The following is a 22,813-nucleotide window of genomic DNA, read 5'->3' as shown; positions in this document are numbered from 1 at the left end:
ACCTGGGATTGTGGATGGTGACCCTGCCCATGGCACGGGGTGGAATGAGATGGCCTTTAAAGGTCCCTTCCCACCCAGCCCATTCTGTGATTCCATAACGGGGCTGGGGAGTTCTTTTTTCCCCCTAGATGGCTGCGTCAGCTGCTGCCAGAGCCCCCCCGGGACAGGGGCAGAGCCACTCCAAGGCACGGTGCGCCCTGAAGCTCAGGGAGCTCCCTGCCACAGCCCCGGGGTCCGTGTCCTGAGGGTAAAGGTGTGTGCTGCCCCTGCCAGGGAGAAAGGAAGAGCTCTCAGCTCCCAAGGGGAAAAGACTAGGGATGACCACGGTAAAACAAAATAACACACCGAAGAACTGCATCCCACGTAACTCCAGCTCTGTTCTACAGACAACACCAGCAGTTGGGACTTCCCTCCTGACCTCGGGCTCTGCTAGAAGTGAAACAGTCCCAGAATGGTTCGGGTGGGAAGGGACATTTAAAGGCCATCTTACACCACCCCCTGTCAGGGGTAGGGACACTTTTCACTATCCCAGGTTGCTCCAAGCCCCAGCCAAGCTGGGTCTGGACAGACACTGCCAGGGATCCAGGGGCAGCCACAGCTTCTCTGGGCACCCTGTGCCAGAGCCTCACAACCCTTACAGGGAAGATTTTCGTCCCAATATCCAGTCTCAACCTATTCCCTGTCACTTTGAACGCTCCTTTCAGGACGACGACCCTGGAATCAGCAGACACTCAGCAGACACTGTGGGGCTCACTGAGCTCCCACAGAAGTCACAGAGAGTTGGTATTGGGTGAAATGTAAAACGTCCTCACAAAGTATTTTTAGATTATTATTTTTTCACCTCGGAAAGCCAGGATTTGACACAGCAGGTAAGCTCACTGGCCTCTCCAATCTGTTAGTTTGCATTCTCCTTAGTGAAAACAAGATTTCTCCAGTGAGCCCTTATCATTTGTGCACTGTTGGGCGGAGAATGGACATGGCATCAGGCATTGCCAGAGATCCAAGAGATATGGGTATTTCCTCTTCTACTGGCTATTTACAACTCTGCAATCTAATTCAGTTAAATTCTAATCTCTCTTAGCAGTCCAGCAGCAAGGTTTACAGCTTGGCTACAAGAAGTCATTTTGCCATGGATTCATTTAACTTCTAGTATGTGATGGTAAGATTTGGGCAATAGTAAGATAGGGTGGATAATTTGGGCAATAATAAGCAGTGCACAGTTGCCCTCAGACACCCAAACCAAACATGGGCTTGTTTAAACAACCATCCTGTCATGAACAAAACCTTCAACATCCCCACCCAGGGCTGGTGCTGACAGTGCTCTCATCATCAAAGCAAACAGAATAAAAAATGGTGCAACTGAGATGTATATTTATCATACACTGCACTGTGATTAATTTTTGCCTTTAAAAAATAAACTTCAGATGTATGTGAAATACCCTTGCAGCTGTAGTCATATAAAGCTGCCCAAAGCAGTGTCAAATTTTGGGTTTTCACAATTTACTAGGATGCTTTTAAGTGGTCCCATTCAAAGCTTGGAGGAAGCAACTCCACACCAACATCTCTGCTGCAGAAAAAGGCAGTTGTTATTGCATGTATTTGCCTGGGACAGGAAATCATCCTTGGGATTTGCAGGCCCTGACAAAATTGTGTTAAAGCCTGTGGGAACACCTGGAAAAGTCAGCAGAGGGAGAACCCAGGGGGAAGGTCTGCAGCAAGGAATATCACCCTCAGGGAAGGATGACCACTCCAGGGACCATTTGACCAAACTGGACAAAAATCAGGCCCCTGAGACAGAATCACAAAGTTAACTAGGTTGGAAGAGACCTTTGAGATCATCAACTCCAACCTATGACCTAAGACCCGATGGGACATCCCTGTGAGCACTGAAACCTCACTGCAAAGCCCATCTCAATTATCAGGGTAAGCTTGTGGCCGTAAGGAGAGATTTTGATGACAGGAAGAATCTAAATCCCATTTCCCCCTTTCAGGGAGGATCAGAGACACTACAAGGCTGGTTGGTCCCAGTGGAACGTCTCCCCCTCCTTTGTGGCATTCTGTCAATCCAAACAATTTGCAGTATCATTCCTCATTGTCGGTATCCTTGCAACAGTGCTGCAATGAGATGTTACGGCTGTGACTCCTGCAGAACCTCCCTCCACCCCCTCAGGCCTCACCAGCCTCACAGCCCTCACTAACTCCTCAGGACAGCATCCACAAGCACTAAATTCCACAAATTGTGTCCGAAATCTCCTGTTCAATATCCAATGCAATGAACAAGGGCGGACAAGGTCTTGGAAAAGAATCCTTGTGGAACGACAAGTCCAGGCAGCCTAACCTTGCTCCCAGGAGCACACAAACAATTCATTTCCACCTGGATTTTCTGTCCCATTAAGGAATAAGGACCAGACCACCAGCTCTTTAAGTAGTTTTATAAAAGTATTTGACTTACTGAGATACTGTTACAGTTACCTGAGTATTTGAAATTACAATGCAAGGAAATATCGACAATGAATTTCGGTACAGTACAGTATTTTACAATCCAGTGCTGCTGATCCCAGTTTCTACATGAGTTCACTAGAGCACATATACACAATCACACACAAGTGATTCTTGGAGAAAATTAAAAGACACCACAAAAAAGGGGGCTGGAGATACCAGTGTAACAGAGTTGAGATGACAAATCCAGTGCAGCATGTAATAAAATGAAAGTAAAAAAAAAAACAACCAAAAACCCCAACAAAACCACCTAACCCCCCCAAACAATTTATTTTTCTCAAAATAATAAAGAAGGTTGGGTTTTTTTTTTAAACACAAGGAACTGGATTTAAAAAAACCCAAACTTTCATACTAGATCAGATAAAGACATGATGTATTTACTGTGCATGTTATTAGTAAATGAACAGTTCCTGAGCTACTCCTAAAATAAGGCTTTGTTAATTCTCAGTATTTCATTCTCTCATGTCATTCTCATGAGGGAAAAGTCTAAATAAAATTTCTTTTAATACTTGGTAATTAGGATCAACTGACAGTTGCATATCTATGTACGTTTGTGACATACTATGAATTTATGCAGCTCAGGTTGCTAAAACAGTTGAAGCAGTGGGAGACAAATTCATTAATCTCAACTGAAAATCTCACTTGTAAATCCAATCCACAAAAACCTGTTATCTGGGACAGCAGCTGCTCTGGGCTCATCCCTGTATTGCTTCACCAGATCCCCAGAAAGAACTGAAAAGTGCACCAGTGGCTTGTACAATTCCTTTTATCTTCTACGCAATGCTGTATTAGTATTCACAAGTCAAATGCCTAAAGAATCTGAACTTGTGCCTTCAGAAATATTGTCAATGTAACATTGTAATGCTGCTTTAACCTTTTTATATTTGGCCAAATCCAATGTTTCACTGATTATTTTTCCCCCTCAATGAATTCTTTATTTGCAATATTTTTAAATCATATCTGGTGCTTGGGATATCCAGCCCCCTTTCTCCCATCCTGGTACAGCAGAAAAGACATATAAACATGCCATTTAAATTAAAGAAACAATGGAATAAGTGGAATCCTGGACATCAAAAATATATACAAGCAGGTATGTTTTTCCTGAACTAAACATTTCAACCATAAAAATATTCAACAGCCAAACCCTATAGAACTAGGGCTAAGGCTATTTCAATTATAACTATTCTTTATTTTAAAAATATAGGGCTGACAGCCTTTTGGGTGATATTTATACATAAACAATAGTTCTAGGTTCCCTACATGAATTGTAAAGCAATATGCAGAACATAGACTATTTTTTCATAGCTTAACCTTGTATTATCTTGCTTAATTTAATCTCTCTTGTAAATATGTTAGATAACTACATTTCATTGTAGGAATTAATATAAACAGAAAATATATATAAGGCCTTTTTTTTCCTCATGAGCTGTATACTGTGATAGATTCAAATATTGTTGAAGTTGGCAATTCTTCTCCCCTTCACAGCTGAAGGTGAATTTTCACCATCAGTGAAACTTTAAACAAGGGGCATTTCTATATCATCAGCACCTCTCCCCAGGCCTTCCTTCGATTAAGCCTGACAAGTCCCACCCTCCTGTCTTCCCAAAGTATTTATCACTGAATCCTAACACACTTGTGAAGTCAGTTAAAACCTGTAGTGTCTTGGTTCTACTGAATCAGTTTTTCCCTCCTGAAGTTTAGATGGATGAGACAGCAGGAAACAAATACTCTTTTCCAGACTGAATGTTCAGCTTTTCACTTTCCCACTGTCCTGTTTCAGCTCTGTCATCTGAAAGAGTCTTAAATGCAGCTCTTTGCCTCAGTGCTCTGAGCCGCAGGTTTGCTTTAATATGTGCTACATGTTATTTCAAGTGTTACTTCTCTCACTGTGGCTACAGCTCATTTCACTGGTGTCTGACTTCCCCCCTTCAGGGGAAGGGAAAGGGCTGACCAGACCCAAAAAGTGCATTCAGTCTAAAGGAGCAGTAAAATGCAAAATGTTATTGTAAACCAGAAAAGAATTAACAGATTCTAAAAAGAAATAAAGATGTTAATTTAACAGGAACTTGCTACAAAAGTTACTAGCTGTAAGCAGCTTAGGGTAAATTAGCTTAGAAACCTCCCCAAAAACTTTAGTTTCAACCTTTATAGAAGTATTTACTGATGCTCCAGCTTCCCAAAAACCTGTAATCCATGTCTCAATTTTCTAGTCCTCTTGGCCTCAGCCAGTCTCATATGTCAGTTCATCGGCAAAAATGATGAGTAGGATAATTTTCTGAATCCAGTCGTTTCATGTCTCTTCCTGAGAGCCAAACGAACTCTTCGGAGCAAACTGACTGCAACATGTAGGAAAAACACCGAGGGTAATGTCCATTAACACTGCTGACAGCCTGCAAACAGGAACCTCAATGGAATCAGTGCAATCCCAGCTGGGCTTGTCTTTTGCAAAACAAGTGGAGTACCACAGTGTTAATATTGATTTCAAAGTTAAAATGTATTACACAGCAAAAGCTCAGAACCCTTCAGAGGGCACAAACCAGTGTTCCAACAACTTTGGGCAGGTGTCTCTTTTGCTGACAGGAGCAGGACTGGGATAAACCAAAGCAAAGCTATGCCCTGGACATGTGCCACAGTTTGACGTCCCCTTAACAGCAGCTTCAGCCCAACTGGCAAATGAGCAGACTCCAGGCAAGGAAAAACAGTCTGGCCACACTAGAGTTAGAAAAAGGAGCTTAAGGAATGGAGCTGCTCATGGCACAGAGGTGGATCCAGGCTGGCTCTGAAATTGCTGTTGAGAGGCTCAGGATGCTGCTGCAGCATTGCAGCCACCAATGAACTTCCCAGTGCATCAGTAGCAAAAATGCTACTAAAAAGGAAAGACAAAACTATTGTTAAAAATCTGTCAGTCACTAAGGACACATTCTAATTAATGAATGGTAAAACAAAGCAGAGCCCAAAGCTGTATTAAACCTCTACTTCGGTCATTAGTCACTTGTAGCCATATCTGATTGCGCATTTGATTTCTGAAAGTGCTCAGTAGAAATCCAGAGTTAATGTGGATAACCGCAGGATAACATCCATTTATTTACACATTAGTACTGTTAAATAAATCCAACTCATGTCTACTTTACAATGAAGTGTGCAACAAGCAGAAGTGAAGCACATACATCGTGTTGGGTTCACATTCTTCAAGGTGCAAATTTCAGCTACTCTTGCCCAAATCCTTCTGTTTCTTCAATTGCAAATAACAGCTTTTCCTTCAACTGCTCATAATTCTTATATGGTGGAAGGTCTAAGCGATTAAAACTGAAAAAAAAAAAGAAAAAAATAAAAAAGAAAAAAAAAGTAAAAAAAGATGAAGAATTCAATAGGAACACAAAATCCATTATGAATATGGGTGATTTGAATTTTTGCTGTGGAGATGGACACTGGTATTTATACCCCAAGAAAAGCTAAGTACTGATACAAATGTATGTATTTCTGATGGCAGAGGTTAGGATTAAAGTGCTCATACAGTGATAGTTTTCATTAACTTTTCCTATTAGGTGGAAGCCCAACCTCTAGGTGGTTAATTAGAGTCATCATTCAGATACAAATTGAAAATGTTGTGTGGTTTTGCCTACCACTAACACCCAAAGAAAAGACTAGAAGTGACCTTTTCTCTGGAAGTGTGTGAATATGGCCATTTTACTAAGGAGTGCAGTGATAACAAAAGATTGGGACTATCTTGTTAGACAGTACTGTTAATTACTTTAATTGTTCAGCAATATATTACACAAACCTATGGATTCCACAATGGAATCTATGCCATGCCACAAGAGCTTTTCAGAAATTCAGCTATCATTCAACAACATAGTCTATTGGTGCAATTTGTGATTGCTTTCACAGAGTCTGAAGCATTTCAACATATTACCCATTTACTAAAATGCCAAAGCAGACTGTGATCACCAAAACCAGAGCAATAGCAATATTCTGATTTGTTATGTACTCACCAGGTATGACTTCTAGGTAACCAGTTTTCCTTTCCAACCTTTTCAATACAGAATTTTTGGGGTCCATTGCTCCCTGTAACAAATTCCAATAGACAAGGCATAGGTCCAGCTACCTTTGTATCACTACAACACACACCTGAAGCATGCAAAGCTTAAAGACAGGATTACCATTATTTGCACAGAGAAAGGACATTTGTCTCACTATACATCTCTGCCTGGATCAAAGTATGCATGTGGAGAAATGCATCAATTTGAAGTGATTTTGAAGTGCAATAAAGAGCTGTAAACATTCCTTACATCTTTTTCCATCATAGCTCAAGTATATGCATGGCTTACAAAACAACATTTAATATAAAATTCATTTAAAATGCCATAAATATATAATTTGGTTATTTTTAGTTTTTAGAAGTATCTCTTGCATTAGAAAGGTTATTAATACATACCCATGAGGTCAGCAAATCCTCCCACTGGCAATCTGCATGTTCCAGTCACAAACTGCAAGAGTCTCATCCTCTTCTCATTATCTATTTCTTTCACAAACTGAAAAACAGTAATTGAAATAAACATTTAGGTATAGATTCAATCTTCATATTTCACATCATCACCATCCACAGATGAACAGTAATGTGGCTGTTGGAAACAGCTGGGATAGCAGTAACAGTTTCTATCTGCATTCTGCAGGTGTGCTCTGTCTGAGAATAAAGCAAAATCTGCAAACCTGCCAGAACCACACAATCTGCCTGCTGGTCCTGGTGTAGTGCCTGTAGATGGTGTGTCTCTGCCAGTCATTCAGGTCAATTTCTTGCATTCCACAGAGAAGCACCTTTGGGGCAGAAAAAGGGAAATAAGCAGAGGAGTACAAATTTCCACTTTCCTTCTGTGACCTCGTACGCAGCAAAAGAGAACAACTGGACTCACACTTAGCAGCACCTGTAAAACCAGTTTATTTGGTTTTAATTTTGAACTTCATCCAAAACTTCCATAAGCAAAGACTGGTGATGGTTCATGAAGTGTACTTGGAGAGGTCACAAATTAGAAAGCATCACTGTTGTGAAAAATGGAGTAATCATTTGCAATTTCAGGAATAATTTCCTCCCTGTGAGGGTGGGGAGACCCTGGCACAGGGTGCCCAGAAAAACTGTGGCTGCCCCTGGACCCCTGGAAGTGTCCACGGCCAAGCTGGATGGGGCTTGGAGCAACCCAGGCTGGTGGAAGGTGACTCTGCACATCGAAGGGGGCTGGCACAAGATTATTTAAGATCCCAACCCAAACCATTCTGGGATTCTGTGTAGACACTCGAGCCAGTTTATCTTTGCCCAGCCATACAATTCTTCGCTAGGGATGGGATGTTTTGTTCTGATAGTTTTACTTTTCAAACTGAACAGATGCTTCAGAAAGTATAATTTTGAGAGATCAAACCCTAACCAAGAACTTGGCCCAATCTATATGCAAGCATCCATTGTATATCTGGTTTTATATCTCATTCTGTCAAGTTACTCATTCTTTGAACACAGACAAATCAAAGAATCACTGAAAAAAAGTAAGAGATTTCTGCTGACAGAATGTTGTAATTTAAAAATATCTAAGTTGGTTGCAAAGAGGAAAGTTAAGGAAAACACATTAATCTAATTCTATTCCATGAGGTTTCCCCCATATTCCCTATAAAAGAGCTGTCAGCCTTAGTGAGTTCTGCTCTTCAGATGTACTGAAGGGAATTTATTTTATGTGTAATGACGTGGATCCAGCAATAGCCAAGCAATCCTTTACCTCCAGTTCCTTTGCATCAAAATACTGCAAATACTGTTGTGGCAGAATTTCATTGAAACCTTCAAAGAAAGCCTGTGTCTGCTCCTCAACACCTCGGGACAGTCTCCATTCTGCTACTAGCCTGGAAAAGAAGACACATCTAGATCATTTAAATGACCCATGCTAACCCAAGTCTACATCTCTGCCTATTTTGAGATGAACTGTAAGCTAAGTTAAAAAAACCATGGAAGGTCTGGAAAGTTCTGGGGATAGAGCACTGTATAATTTTATCAGTAGCCTTTACTCTGTGCAAATTATTTCATTTTTTCTCTAAATTACCCTAAGTGTTCAACTGTTCTGCTACAGAAGTATTTTGGACTCAAAGAAGAGGCAGCATCTCTTCACTGATTACATTAAAGAGAGCACAGCAGTCCCAAGGAATTTAAGATTTTGTCTGATATTCTCCCCAGAAATCTCAGTTGTAATCCATGACAAGGTAAAAAACAAGTCAAGTTGTACTGGTGAAGAGCAGCAGGACTGCCAGCTTACCAAGCAGTGACTATGTCCATTTGGAAAGTTCCATATTTGTTTCTGTTAATCATGAAACTTTGCTCTGTGGCAGAAACTCCACTCTCCATTAATAAAAGGGTGAAAAGCAGGCAGGAGGAGACCCGGAGAACCTGAACCCAGGGAGAAGCAGATATTATGCTGAATTCAAGCCTAACCTGTCAGGAGCACTGGAGTCTAAAGGAGAGGTGGCTATTTCTCATTTCAGTCCTAGAAACTTGGGGGACTTAAAGAGAGACTTGGAGTAAGACAGAAGAATCTGAACCAAACTGGAATCCGAGCTCTCCCTGGGTTCCTACAAATTAGAGAAGACTGATTTTCTGCAGATCCTCCCTCCTGCCAAATGCCAGTATGTTTCTTGTGCAAACACCACCTCTTTTGTGAATCACTGAAACGTCTGCAGATTTCTCATGCGATGAAAACAGAGCCCACTCCTGACTCCCTCACCCTGCCCACGGAAAAAGCCTTCACGGAACACATCATAACAAAGAAGAAAATTCTCTGTGATTGAGTTTAGTTTGTGCCTGCAATGTGTGAGGACTTTTTTTTTTCTTTGCAAGCACATCCTTCAAGCGTTTATGTTGAAGTTCACACCTTAAACCAGAGCTGCTGTATTGCTGCACACTGAGGAAGGAGGGGATATTTCAGGGCAAAGTATTTTTATTCCTTAATAACTCTTAGGCTCCTTCACTCTTAATCCATTGCTTTAAAACATTTTGGTGCTGCAAATATGATCCTTACTTTATGACAATACAACCTATGACATCAGTCATAACACTTACAACTACAATACCAGTTCAGATAAAACTAATAGCAACTCCAAGTATCTTTGAAAAATAAAAATCGTCACAAAGACATCCAAAAATGTTTTTAAAAAAACGCCCAAAAAACCAACCTCTCAAAACCCCAAATGAATCAGAAATGGCTGGCTAGAACATCAACAGGCTATGAAGCAATATAATAATAATAAACACATATAACATTTCATTATTGTTATGAACATTTCATTATTGTCATATTGTTATATGACTGTCACATGACAGTCATAATTTTTGTCACGGTATTCAGCAAAACTGAGATAACTCTAGGAAAAAAATAGACTTCTTCTAACCGTGATCTTTAGGAAAAGTGGATTTTACAAACTTATTTCTAAGAATATTCCTCTTTCAAATATGAGATCCAAACACTTGCCACTTGTTGCCAGCATCAGCAATTATTCAGCAGTGCTTTAGATTACACGGACAGTCTTTTGTTGCTAGAACTCAAGAAGGAAAATGATGGAGTCATTTTAAAGTCTTCACTTATTCTTACCTGATGTAGTCTTCTTTGTTTTCTTCTGTGACCAGAATGTTGCTACCATTTGGCTTCAAATCATGGCTTTTGATTTCACCTAGTATTTCTTTATCCACAGAAAAAAACATTTCCAAGCCACATTCCTCAATATCATTCTCTCTGGAAGGAAAAAAAAAATACAGTTTTAAATAACTGTGTTGAGAACTTGCACACAGTAGAGGAGATAAGTACAAAGAACCTCAAGGTAGAAGGTTTGAGGTAAATAGTCAAGATAAGGAAATGTTCCTTACACAATATTTATGGCCTTGCAAGAAGACTTGGAGTTTATATGTTGATTTAGGCTTTTGCAAAGTGAAGAACTGCCTGTATATACAGAGGTTTTGATGATCATTTTCCTCCAAAATAAAGTGCAAAATCCAGATATTTATCCTGACCCGTAACACAGCAATGCCAGTCTTGAAAACATGGCTGTGATTTATTGAGCCCCACAATGCAACTGCACTTCTGAACTTCATCTTTCCAAAACACATGATACTGCATGAAATCTTGGGTGAGGTAGGCAGGCTTCAGATGAAGGACTGATTTTATTTCATCATCCATCCCTTTCGAAACGGAAGCTACATGCTCCAACTCAGTTTAGGCACAGAGGTTTGGCAGATGATCTCTCAAATTCCCCTTCCAAACTCTGTCAATCCGTGAAATCCGCAAACTTGTGGAATGAGAAAAATAGCCCCCTGATACAAGTGCCCATGAATGCTTCCTGCAAAGTTACAAAATTTGCTTTTTTGTGAGGAACTATATTATGTCTGCCCTGACAGACAGGCTCTTCTCCCCTGTAAATGTGCAGTTTTTTACTCAGGAATACCTCAAGCAGCACTACAGACAAGCAGGCTCAGCTACACTGAAGTGTGGGTCTGGACTGAGAGGACACTGCAGCCTTGGAGCTGAAGCCTTTTCTCCAATTTTCACATCCTTAAGTGTTTTTTCAAAGGGCCAAACCTTTTCTGGACTCCAGCCTAGAAGATTTCTATCACTACAGAAATTGCTTTGAATTAAAAAGAAGGCACATTAGTACATCCATGGAGTGCAGAACATACTACTCTGAAAACCAAACAAAATTCCTATCTCAATTCTTAAACATCTCATATGCTCCTTTCTCTGCTCCTCAGTATCTAAGATAAACCTTCTAAGAACCACCACTACAAGAGATGAAAGTCCTCGCTTTTATATTTAGTTTTGCATTTCAAACCCCAGTCTATTCTCACACCTTCTATGAAGTTTTCAAATCACATTTCAAACTATTCTTAGTGTGATTCTTAAGTGAAATGTTTTGTCTCTAGTCACAAGAAAGACTAATTTTTCTGTGAAATTGTTTTTACTATAGCTGAAGAAAAAGAAATTACTCAGTTTGTCTTTTTCTTCTAATATATTTGTTAACACTTTTAACTAAAAAAAAAAATCTGTTACTGAAACAAATGATGCACATCAACCGTGGATTAAAACACGCGGCATCCTCCTATGATGAAATCAGTACAGAATTACAATGTTTTAGGCTAAAGGGGTTTTAAAAATTATTTCTTAAAATATCTGTAATACATAATTCCAAAATAATTGTGATCTAGAAACACCACATCCTTTTTACTTGCTAGTCTCTGGAGAGGAATTTGCAAAGGAGTGGAAGAGAAGGACTCTTCAAAAGCATAGACAGAGAAGTGCCTGATCATGCAGACGTGGAAGGCTGCAGGTAGGAATGGTCTGGAATCATTAAGCTTCGGGAAAAAATACCAGAACAGCTAGAACTTCTTTAAAGCATTAAATCTTCAATGCCAACCTTGAAGTCAAATTGCAAGTGTGACTAACAGAAGAATGATGTGGTAGTAAATAATAAACTACATTTGTTAACTTCATGTTATTGTAGCACTAAACATTTTGTATTCTAACTAAACCATTAAATGGGTTTTTGCTGATTTCTTTTAATCAGTTATCCAAGAAGTCTCAGCCGAATTTACTTAAGCCATTTTATTTGTAACTATGTTCAAGACTGCCACATCTGTAAGTCTAACTAGAATTAATAACAGCCAAAAAAACACAACACAAGATGCTGCACATAATATTCAATGAACCAGAAAGGCTCTGCATTAACAAATTATGCTTTCTGTATCTAAAGTCACAGTAAAAAATCCATACTGCTCTGCAATGTTAAGATTATATTTTTCTGTGGGGCTGTTAGTAATAGATTTACACCTACTTCCTGGCAGAAGTGAAAACCAAAAACATTGTATTACTATTTTAAGAACAAAATGAAGTCACTCACTTTACCCAGATGAGAGAGTTGTAAAACTCTGGGTCAACAGATTCTAAATCCTTGAGTCCTACTGCCTTGTTTAGGATACGTTTATAGAATGGCAGAGAGAAACCAGTGTCAATGAACTTCCCATGGAACAAAGCCTGAGGAACACAAAAACATACAAAATAATGCAAAGGATGCTTTAGGACTTAATATGACAACATTCTGTTCTCTGTGCCCATGAAATCTGACAACCAAAGGATTAAACCAACCTGAGTACCATGATAGCCAATATGCTGAAGTAGCTTTTACCAACAGCAGTTACAGCCAAAATACTTGATACTGTCAACTCAAAAATGGATTATCTAATTATCCATCTGATGACACAATATTTATTTACAGGAAAATTACAGGACAGACCTGCTTCCAGCTTTAGGACTTACCATGGCAATGAACCTCCCGATGAATCTGAAGTATTTCAGGTGGTCTGGATTGATGTAAGAGGCTGGGTTTATCTGTAAGCAGTAGTTATCTTTCCCTGCATATTCAAACAGGCAATACATGGGGTTCAAGACTTCGTGTGACAATAGAAAGAACCACTCCCTGAAATCACACAAACAGTAGAAACACATTTCAAAATAAATCACAGCAGAAATTACTGTAGCTAACTCATGTTGACTCAGGCTCTTGTTGGCACAGTCTACCTCCTTCCCCAGAGAGCAGCTGGCCCACACTGACACCTAAGGGAAACTACAGCAAATGACATATTAAAATGCAAAGTTGCAATGGTAGACAACTGTCAGTGGCTTAGATAAAACCGACTCTTATCTAAATGAGCACATTGCAAGTCTACCACTGATCTAAACATCCGGGGTTGGGGAATGCCAACTAACATACACACTTCTCAGTTACATTCTTGTCAAGACTTTTGATTTAAATGTAGATTTCTGTCACTTTTTCAATAAACTCTACTTTGACATTAACAGTTGGGTCAAAGGCTCAATTTATTTCAGTAAACTGCATCTCTTTAATTGTGGAGATGATTAAAGTCATTCCTAATGCAAACTGAAAATAATTTTATACAGTTTTAAGACATGCAAACATCTTGCAGAACTGCCTTTCTCAGATGTTCCAAGTTAAGGAATAAACCTCACTCCCATTGTGAAAGCACTGTAGTTTAAGTATCTACTTTGTGGAAGCCTTCACATCACCACTTGCAGAACAAGTTATTATCTGCCATTTTAGTGTAGTTTACCTTGCCACACCTCCATAATCTAAACCTTCTTCACCAGGGAAAATAACCCATAAACGTCTCCGAAGATCTTGAGGGCTGAAGCTCATTATCTTAGTGAAAGAAAAACAATCAATTCTTTTTAAGAAAACAGCTATAAGCACTGGTTAGAGAGTTACTATTATTTTCTAACAAGCACTAGACATTTAATAATTTGGAAAAATTTTTATCAGGGTCTACAGACCTTAACAAAACCTTAACATTTTAACCTTAGGTCTACAGAGATAAATAAGAATTTCACTGCTAATAATGCAAACAGAATTAATAATTTTTGTTTAAAAAACATTTAATTACTCCTTTCAAGACAATCAGACTAAGATCAACTTATGTACATAGTCCATGCTAGTACAACACATTGTGAGGAAAAATGCACCAACAAACATAAGCACAACACAAAAACTTCCTGAGAATTGTTTGCTGCTCTGCCCAAATTATTAGCTCACATATTAAATCATTCTGAGGAAAAAAAAAAATTACCTTTGTCAGATAAATCAGTGCCAGAACTTCCTATTTTAGATTGATCTTGTAAGTGTGAATGCAGCCTAACTATTAAACTAGCATTTTTTGTTAGTCTGATTTAAAGAAACATAAGCAAGATATCAAAGGCTCAAAAAAACTATGTGAGAATAAATTTGACAACTCCACTTCTCATGCCCATTACTCCCATTTTTTAATACAATACCTGCTGAAATGAGTCCTCAAATAATGTTTTCCTGCTCACTGTGATCTTTATGTGCTGTGGCATTGCCAGTTGCTGAAAAGAAATTTTTTAAAGGTGAAGGGTACAATCACTTAAAGTTTCTACTACTGACTTTGGACTGCTATTTGTTGTATATATTAAAAGGAACAGTTGAAATTCATTAATGAATGTAAAATAAACCCAGCAATCAAGGTATCTGAATTGCAATTTATTCCAAGAACAGACTGGTTTCAACATTTGCTGTCTATAGTAACATGAACACACTTCCAGATGCTCCTCAGAAGAGGTTAAATATTGTACTCCTACAAGATACTGGAAAACATGAAGATCAATACCATCCATATTCCAGCTCAGGAAGGCTTCCTACCCCAGAATTGATAAGACACATGAAATACCTTTCCTATGAGTCCTATGAGAAAAAGCTGAAAGAATTGGGATTGTTCACCCTGGAGAAGCTTCAGGGCGACCTAACTGTGGCATTCCAGTACTTGGAAGGGATCAACAAGAAAGATAGAGAGAGACTATTGACAAGGGCCAGGAGCAACAGGACACAGGGAATGGCTTCCCACTGCCAGAGGAAGGATTAGGTGGGATATTGGGAATGAGTTCCCAGCACCTGTGAGGGTGGGCAGGCCCTGGCACAGGTTGTCCAAAGAAGTTGTGGCTGCCCCTGGATCCCTGGGAGTGTCCAAGGCCAGGCTGGACAGGGCTTGGAACCACCTGGGATAGTGGAAGGTGTCCCTGCCCATGGCAGCGAGTTGGAATGAGGTATCTTTAAGGTCCCTTCCAACTCAAACCATTCTGTGATTCTATTAATTTAATAAAAAATTAGAACATTCAGGCTATACGGCACAAAATTCCATGTGAAAAATGAGGCTAGTATCTCCACTATTTTCAATGGTTAATTCAGTGACTCTTTAAACAAAGTGTTTTTCCTAAACATCAAGTTACTTCATCTCTTGATGTAAGGATCTTAGAGGACCAAGACTGACACACTGGATGTGATATTATGTTAGAGCACCCTAACGTGCACCACGGGACATCCCTCAGTGCTTAGACATGTCTGTTGTTTTACAAATGCCCTACATTTTCTGCCAGAAGTGTGTATTTACATAGAAAGTAGATCTTGTATTAACTCTAAAAATACTGTGCCTCCATATATTCATGCATTAACAGTAGCAAGAAAACACTATTCAGAAATGCACCACTTCCAAGAAAGATGTTTTCCTTTATTTAATTTTAATTTCATTCTAAAACATTTTGAAGCCGTAAGTTACATCGCTTTAAAGCTTGTATGAGATTATACAATTCCTGCATTTACTCCTTCCTAATTTAACTCACCTTTAACTTGAGAGCAGTTTGATTCCCTTTACTGGAAGGCACGAAAGAAGGCATTGAAAGCATGTAAGCAAAACCAAAAGTGCAAGCAAATATTGCTAAAAAATTAATCCATACCTGACACCAGAATCTGAAATAATGGACCTTGGCCTTGAAATCACGCACATAAGCTATCTGAGGTCCATTGTCTCTGCAACCAAAAGGAGGAAAAGAATGAATGTCCAACTGTTTTTGTAACTGAAGTAAAAGCCTGCAAATGTATTAGTTATACAGCTGTATGATCTGGCTGGCTATCTAGTCAGATTTTTTGATTTTGAGGTGTAATATCTTGTTTTTAAAGTAAAAAGAAAAATCTTCCCTTGTAAATTGTGGAATGCTTAACAGTATATTTAATACACTGCCTGATGATTATTGTTAGAATCTTTTTTTACAGTTAAAGATGTGACGATATTCAGTTAACTTGGGAGGTAAATTCTGGTTTCAACTTCATTCTGGTTCCTAAAAAAGTCAGATAAAGGAAGGGTTGGGTCTTTTCTAAAAGAGAGACTAGTAACTCTAAGGAAGGGATTTGGTCATCAACAGGACAGATGCAGCTCCTCCATTACTCTCAAATCTCATACACTACATGGCAAGAAGGATTCTGCAGTGCTCAGAACTCTGCCTTCTTCACGGACTTTCAGCGAATGAAAACCCCCAGTAATTAAGAAGCAATGCTCCATGTAAACCTTACTGCCTAATAATGTAGTAAGAGGAAAAAAAACCAAAGACTTCAAAAATTATGTGTGCTAAACTGACTTTTGAAACCTTAGTAAAATGTTAAGAATACTTACAGAGCAGACTTGCCCGTGCGGGGATCTATGTAAGTAGTGGTTCTTCTATTGTGATCCACAAAGTAGGGAATTCCATCCACAGTAAATCGCATTTCCCAGCCCTCTGGCAAGGGCTTCTCATTTAACTGACTATGGACACAAGAAAATACATGGTAATTGATCAACTTAATAGATTAAGTCAATGGAGTAATAACTGAGACAGTAAGTATTTTGGAAAAATCTAGAAAATCTATAGATGGAAAAAATTTCCATTTGGATTTATTTTTGCTTTATCTCCCCTCTCCTAAATTTACAGTCAGCTTTCAATTAGACCAAAAATGACCAGTTAAGTAAACATTAGCTCATTTGCTTGCACTACCCTAAATAAAGGAAAGAAAAAACCTTAGGGAAAAAGTGTAAGGAAGGTTTATTGTTTATTTCACAAACAACAGAATTTTATCATCTAACTATGAGGCTTTTACTCAAAAACTGTCGTAATTTCAATTAGCAGCTTTTGGTACCTCATGTATAATTTCAGCACCCAAAATGTTCCAGAATGACAAAAATAAAAGAAAATGCAAATACTGATCATGTAGAATTTTCTGACAATTTCCAACTCAGTTTTGTTATACACAAAAGCAAATCTCAACATAGCTGGAAGACCTGAGCAGTACTACTGTGAAGTGCTCCCCAGTGGCTTCCCTCTATAAATACCATGTCCTGACTGTGCAGCCCAAACATTCTGTTGTTGGGCTGCTCCAAGACTAACTGCTCTCCACAGCTGGCTGCTGCAGAGGTGAGTGGCTACAGCTGTGACCCCTCTAACACAGCCTTGGCTGTCTCCTTTCCTCTCTTCTATGGAGGACAGGTGAAGTTGCTTCACCACACAGTCGTTTTCAGCTCAAACAGCAGTTGGGACTGAACACACTTCACCCTCAACTTCCTGCCTCCATTCCTTACCTTGCAGATTTCACAGTGACAGAGCCCAAAATAAACAGAACTCTAGTGCTTCTAGTAGTGCCTCAAATTCTCTGTCTCCTTTATTCCTCCTTTTTAAAAAAAGGTGTGAGGAAAGCTGCTACAGTTTTTTGGGTCTGTATTCTTTCTGTCTCTTACCTATCCCTGGAAGTGTCCCCAGTGCTAGGCTGGATGGGGCTTGGAGCAACCTGGGATAGTGGAAAGTGTCCACGGAAGGAGGGTGGAATGAGATGGGTTTTAAGCTCCCTTCCAACCCAAACCATTCTGTGATTCTATGACTGCCTGGGAAACAACCAAAGTCTTATTCAAGATTCTGCACTATCTCATCATCATACAAAGAAAAAATCTCCTTCCTCCAATGACACAAATATTTAGACAAATGTAATTGATTACTTATGAAAAGTAGAATCTGTCCTGGGGAATGAGCTTATTGCTTACTGTTGACCAATGCTCTTCTGGTCAATGTAGGATGAGGAAGTAATATTGCAACAGTTTCCATTTTGGCCAATATCTCAACTCTTTATCAAGCTCTCTCATATTTGCATAGCACAATCCATGCCTCACCTGTGGGCAGCAAGTCCTGGCTCACTCTACTCCACTACTTGGCTACATTTTAATTTCATTTACATTTTCATCATACACACAGCTGCAACCAATTTCTTACCCCTGACTCCTGGGGTCTTCCCACTGAGTGATTCGTGTGTTGTGATTGACAAAATACACTCTGCCATTGCTGTCAGTTCTCTTTTCTGAAAAGATGTAAAAGGGGAAAAAATCAACTCCATCTTTAATATATTGCTGAGACTATATCAAATAAATAATATCAGTCACCAAACCCTGCCACAGCCACTCCTGCTCTCAGGTTTCTCTGTACTTCCTCTGACCCAACATATTTTCACTTTCATTAACATTATTCCTTACTACATGACTTATTTTTCAATTGTAGGAAAAATTAATTGGAAAAAGGGAAAAACCTTGAGCTGTTTTGTCCACAGGAAATTTCAGCTGCATAAAAATATTAGGATGTGCCTGACAAGCAACACAGAAATCAAACACAGAGGAAGGAAGAGATATACACAGAAGTATCAAGAAGGTACAATGGGGCTTCAAATTCCAATTATAGCAGGGAATAAAAAATGGTCAATCTAGTTTCCAAGAAAACCCATTTATATTTTCTCTCAGGTGAACACTGGGCATACATTGACCTAACACTGCCTATGAGAAATGCCCTGGCTTGCTCCTCTGTACAATTCTGCAGCTCTTCATACCATTTTTATTTAGTGTTGCAAGAGAAACAAATTACAAAAATGGATCAAAATTTGACTACCACAGGACAAAAGCTTCAAAAGAGAAGTCTGTAAGTAGGCATTTGCCTGTGATCCTGACAGCAGAATTCCACATGATGTGGAGACTCAGTTTGCCATTTCCTGGAGAATGCCAGCCCAAAGACCTTTCTGTGAAATGCTATATATGCCATGTAACTAAGCACAAGTGTGGGGAACGACAGTTTTATGGCACAAAGCTGCATCGATATGAGGACTAAAAATCCAAATAGTTCTGTCTGAAAAGCAAATGAACCCAAAATCTCAGGTCCAACTCTGCCAAGTAATTACTCGCTCCAAACTCCACAAGAGAATTCTGAGAGCTTTGCCTATGTATCATAAAACTTGAATTTTTGTATCTGCTTGATAGTCACACCAGAAAGCAGTTTTAAGATGCTATTTTTTTATTACACCCTGCCAAAACTTGTATTAATTGTAAATTCTCAACTCTGTAAAGTACAAGAACAAATTTATTCCAGGGAGAGGGCCAAATCAAGAAGTGGTTAGTTGTCACTATAAAAACATTTTCAGACCAACAAAACTCTTCAAAAGTTGTCTTGGAGAGAGAATTTGGCTGTTTGATTTAGAGAGGATCTGGAGCCTGATTTAGCAGGAACGAGACGGGGGGTGGGGAACCAAAAGCATTACCGTGTTAAAGCAGCTGTTATACTTGTTACCAGTGGAGTAAAACAGAACACTTTATAGTTTCTAAACCACTTTGAAATAGTGAGCCCAGTCAGGATTCTGTTTTAACAGCACATTTGATTAGATATAATTTTAAAACATTTTTAGTCCACATTTTAATTTTTAAAAACTAACTTAGAACAGCTGACAAATAACTTGGCAGAAGTATACTTTAATGTTTAATTACATTGCATTACAAAACACATTCAAGTTAGTCTTACCCCATCCATGTGGCAGAGGGCCAAGAGGATCAAACTCTTTGTTCTGTGTGGATGAAAAATCCTGGTTCTGCAAGTCACACGAACAAATGAGGCATTAATGACTAGTCATTTGCTTTCCAGATGTTCTACCATAGCCATCCTGAACTACTGAAGTAAATGCATTTTTGTTAATGTTACACATAAGCAAAGATGCCAACTATTTATTTTTCTCCACAGAGAAGGCCTGTTTTACTGACCTCGGCACGCTTAACTAACTCCAATGCCAAGATATAATTATTCTTTGTTTAGCACCCCTGCCTACGCAGGAGGGAATTAGTACAGTAGCACCCAAAACAATCAGAAACTTCATTCCTGCACTCAGTACAGTTCCCCCTACCACTACTTATGGGCTCCATTTTATTTTCACACATAAAGCAAATCAGAACCTACACTATTCTTGATGAGCATGAGTAGCATGAGTTGGAGCAATCTAATGTCTGCTATTCATCAGAGGCAAACAATGAATTAAAAGTGTTTGAAGGATTATTTTCAATTTCCCTGCTCTCCTAACATTCACTGTGCATAATTCATTTTACCCAGAGCAGAAACGTATGGCCTGTGAGCTTGCTTACCTCCCAGCTGTTTGGCCAGGGTAGCACAAGACACAATACAAATAAACCAGCTTATTACTAAGCTCTACTTTGTTTTGAACCAAAGGCTTCATCAATATTGTACATAAATTTTATCCAAGAAGCCTTATATTGAGGTGACAACTAAACCCCATCTGCTGACTGCAAGGAGATGAACTAACATCACAGTGAGCCCTCCCTGCCATGCTACACACAGAGATATATTATCATAAACCATAATAGAGTCCACTGCCTTTATGGGGAAAGTACACCCACAGGTACATGCAAACCCCAAAACCACCCTAATCCTCAGTCACCCATGTATTCCTTACCCCATATATAAACCTCTGGTTGAACTGCTGCATGGCTCCCTGGAGCTGGCTACGCTGCAGCTGCCACTGCTCGTAATTCCGGACAGACTCCAGTGTCGGTCTCTGCCACGTCGTTGTTCTGGTGAAGTGGTCAACATAATATATCCTCCCCATGTTGTCAACTCGGCGCTCCCAGCTTCGGGAAAAAAGACAAGGCACAGTTGTCAACAGCCAGCAATTTAAGGGCTCGGAGGCACTCGGTGACTGATGTGGTAGAAGGGAACAGAAAGCATGGGCTCATCAGCAGTTTTTTTCTCCTTGTACCCTCTGCTAAAATTGTGCAAGAGCTAGAATTGTTTTACAAAAATAATTTTTATTTGTTGCATACTATACAAAGTCAGACCCCTTCCATTTACTGTATTTTTAGGGTTTTTTGAAATAGTTTTCAAGAGCTGTCTAGACCACTGTCCATACTGTGCTGGAATCACTACAGTTATCCCACCCAGCCTGTAACACAAGCCTGCTGGTTTCTCCTAAAACACAGCAACCCCCTACATTTTAAGGTATTCAATACAAGACTTCCTCACATTCTGATCTGGCAGAAAAGAAAGGTTTGGGCATGGGGATGGTGTTTTGTTTTGATTTTCTTTGGGGTTTCTTTTCTGATTTTCAGTTTATATGAGATCAGTACTACTTACAAAACTTGAAAGAAAACATTCCTATTCTAAGTAAGCTTAAGCAATATACGAGTTCATCTGCTCAAAGAGTTCAAAATAACTTGAAAAATGACAGGTGGGCTCCATTTATGAGACTGCCAGTTTTTGTTCTTTAATACCAAGTTCTCTTTACTATCTCACATTTTCACTTAGTAATTCTTTATAGCACGTGAACCATTTGAGGATGAAAAAGTGCAACAGAACAACTCTTCTATTTTTCTTATATTGTTAATAAATAAGAAACAGCAACTGTGAACTAACATCACTGGCTGTTCTGATGCCAAGGGCTGGAGAAGTTTAATAATGAAAGCTGGTTTCTATGTGCATAATAAATTGGCAGCTGGGAGCCCTGAGACAAGATCAAAGGCCTGCAAACAGTAACCTCGGGATACGAGGTAACCAAAAGCATTCCTGCTCAAGCTGATAGTTACATCAGTCCCAAAATACTTTTCTGTGGTTTTGGCTCTCTTTTACTCTTGGCGGTGTCTACTGTCTTTAACTGAAATCTGTTTCTCAGTCAGTAAAGATGCACTTGCTTAATCTTTGACAGGAAATTCAGATTTGGTTATTTTTGACATTCAGCTCTTTTCTGTAGGCACTCCTTGGAGACAACCTGGAGCAACTCGATTTACATTTCTATTTTCAAATATCTGTTCCAGCTTTAGCAAACTGTCAGGCAATTAATTCCTGATAAACCCAGATATCTGAGATGACCGTATGGCTGATCCCGGCTCACCTTGGAGGAAGAGGCTCTGGCCGATCCCACGTTGTTCTTTTTTCAACATGATCCACATAGTACACTCGACCATGCTGGTCTACTCTTTGCTCCCACCTGAAAATAGAGCAAAAAGTTTAATTTTCCTCCAGATCAAACCACTCCAACCATTCATCTACAGCATAAAGATGAGAAACATGTGTTTTCAAAAAATACTTATTTCTAAATAAAATGCTTAAAACTAACCCTTGGTTCGTGAGATGCACCACCACAGTGTGCAGCATAGAGTGGTACTATTCATATTAACAGTGATTCTATGTCAACTAAAGTTTAAAAAAAAAATTGTACATGACCACATTTCTGGGTGGAAGCTCAAATTCGTGCCTAGATGTACAATTTTAGCAAAATTTCATATTCAATATCAAGTGGATCAATAACCTGTTGAACAGAACCAACTACAGATCATTATCCCCTTTTAAAGTAGCATTAATGCAATACGTGCACATTTTTCAATGAACAAGTATATGCAGAGATCACCATAAGGGCACTGGTCACTTTCTGAATATGCAATATTTGGGATAATGACTTACCCTGTATTTGCATCAGATGTAACATCACAGAACAAAAGCACTATTTGCCATTTCTTTGGAAATCAAAATTATAAAGCAACAACTGATGTTTTCATGACCACTTTTTTATTTCTCTTATCCTGAGAGGTAATTCAGATCTCTCCTAC

The 22,813-nt window shown here is 39.2% G+C and overlaps 1 protein-coding gene across 5 annotated transcripts in view; it reads right to left on the bottom strand.

Moving 5' to 3' along the window:
- The window catches only part of ITCH (itchy E3 ubiquitin protein ligase), a 64,043-nt gene that overhangs the window by 4,048 nt on the left and 37,182 nt on the right, over nucleotides 1–22,813 (bottom strand). For 3 of the 5 annotated variants that reach the window (XR_010744831.1, XR_010744830.1, XR_010744832.1), the window contains 16 exons: nucleotides 22,099–22,194; nucleotides 20,668–20,842; nucleotides 19,728–19,794; nucleotides 18,165–18,249; nucleotides 16,544–16,672; nucleotides 15,831–15,903; nucleotides 14,358–14,429; nucleotides 13,640–13,728; nucleotides 12,828–12,987; nucleotides 12,412–12,545; nucleotides 10,116–10,256; nucleotides 8,259–8,379; nucleotides 7,210–7,314; nucleotides 6,935–7,031; nucleotides 6,492–6,564; nucleotides 5,667–5,805 (listed from right to left, as the gene is read on the bottom strand). Coding sequence is in view for 2 of the 5 variants with exons in the window: in XM_066330456.1 (XP_066186553.1) it covers nucleotides 5,706–5,805; nucleotides 6,492–6,564; nucleotides 6,935–7,031; nucleotides 7,210–7,314; nucleotides 8,259–8,379; nucleotides 10,116–10,256; nucleotides 12,412–12,545; nucleotides 12,828–12,987; nucleotides 13,640–13,728; nucleotides 14,358–14,429; nucleotides 15,831–15,903; nucleotides 16,544–16,672; nucleotides 18,165–18,249; nucleotides 19,728–19,794; nucleotides 20,668–20,842; nucleotides 22,099–22,194 (1,717 nt within the window). In the remaining 3 variants the exon portion in view is untranslated. Of the gene's footprint in view, nucleotides 1–2,418; nucleotides 4,939–5,666; nucleotides 5,806–6,491; nucleotides 6,565–6,934; nucleotides 7,032–7,209; nucleotides 7,315–8,258; nucleotides 8,380–10,115; nucleotides 10,257–12,411; nucleotides 12,546–12,827; nucleotides 12,988–13,639; nucleotides 13,729–14,357; nucleotides 14,430–15,830; nucleotides 15,904–16,543; nucleotides 16,673–18,164; nucleotides 18,250–19,727; nucleotides 19,795–20,667; nucleotides 20,843–22,098; nucleotides 22,195–22,813 lie in introns of those variants that run through there. The other 2 variants (XM_066330456.1, XM_066330457.1) reach the window with 2 other exon arrangements.

Source organism: Sylvia atricapilla, chromosome 16 (assembly GCF_009819655.1).
Source record: "Sylvia atricapilla isolate bSylAtr1 chromosome 16, bSylAtr1.pri, whole genome shotgun sequence".
Classification (NCBI taxonomy): domain Eukaryota; kingdom Metazoa; phylum Chordata; class Aves; order Passeriformes; family Sylviidae; genus Sylvia; species Sylvia atricapilla.
This window is presented reverse-complemented; position numbering and strand designations above follow the sequence as displayed.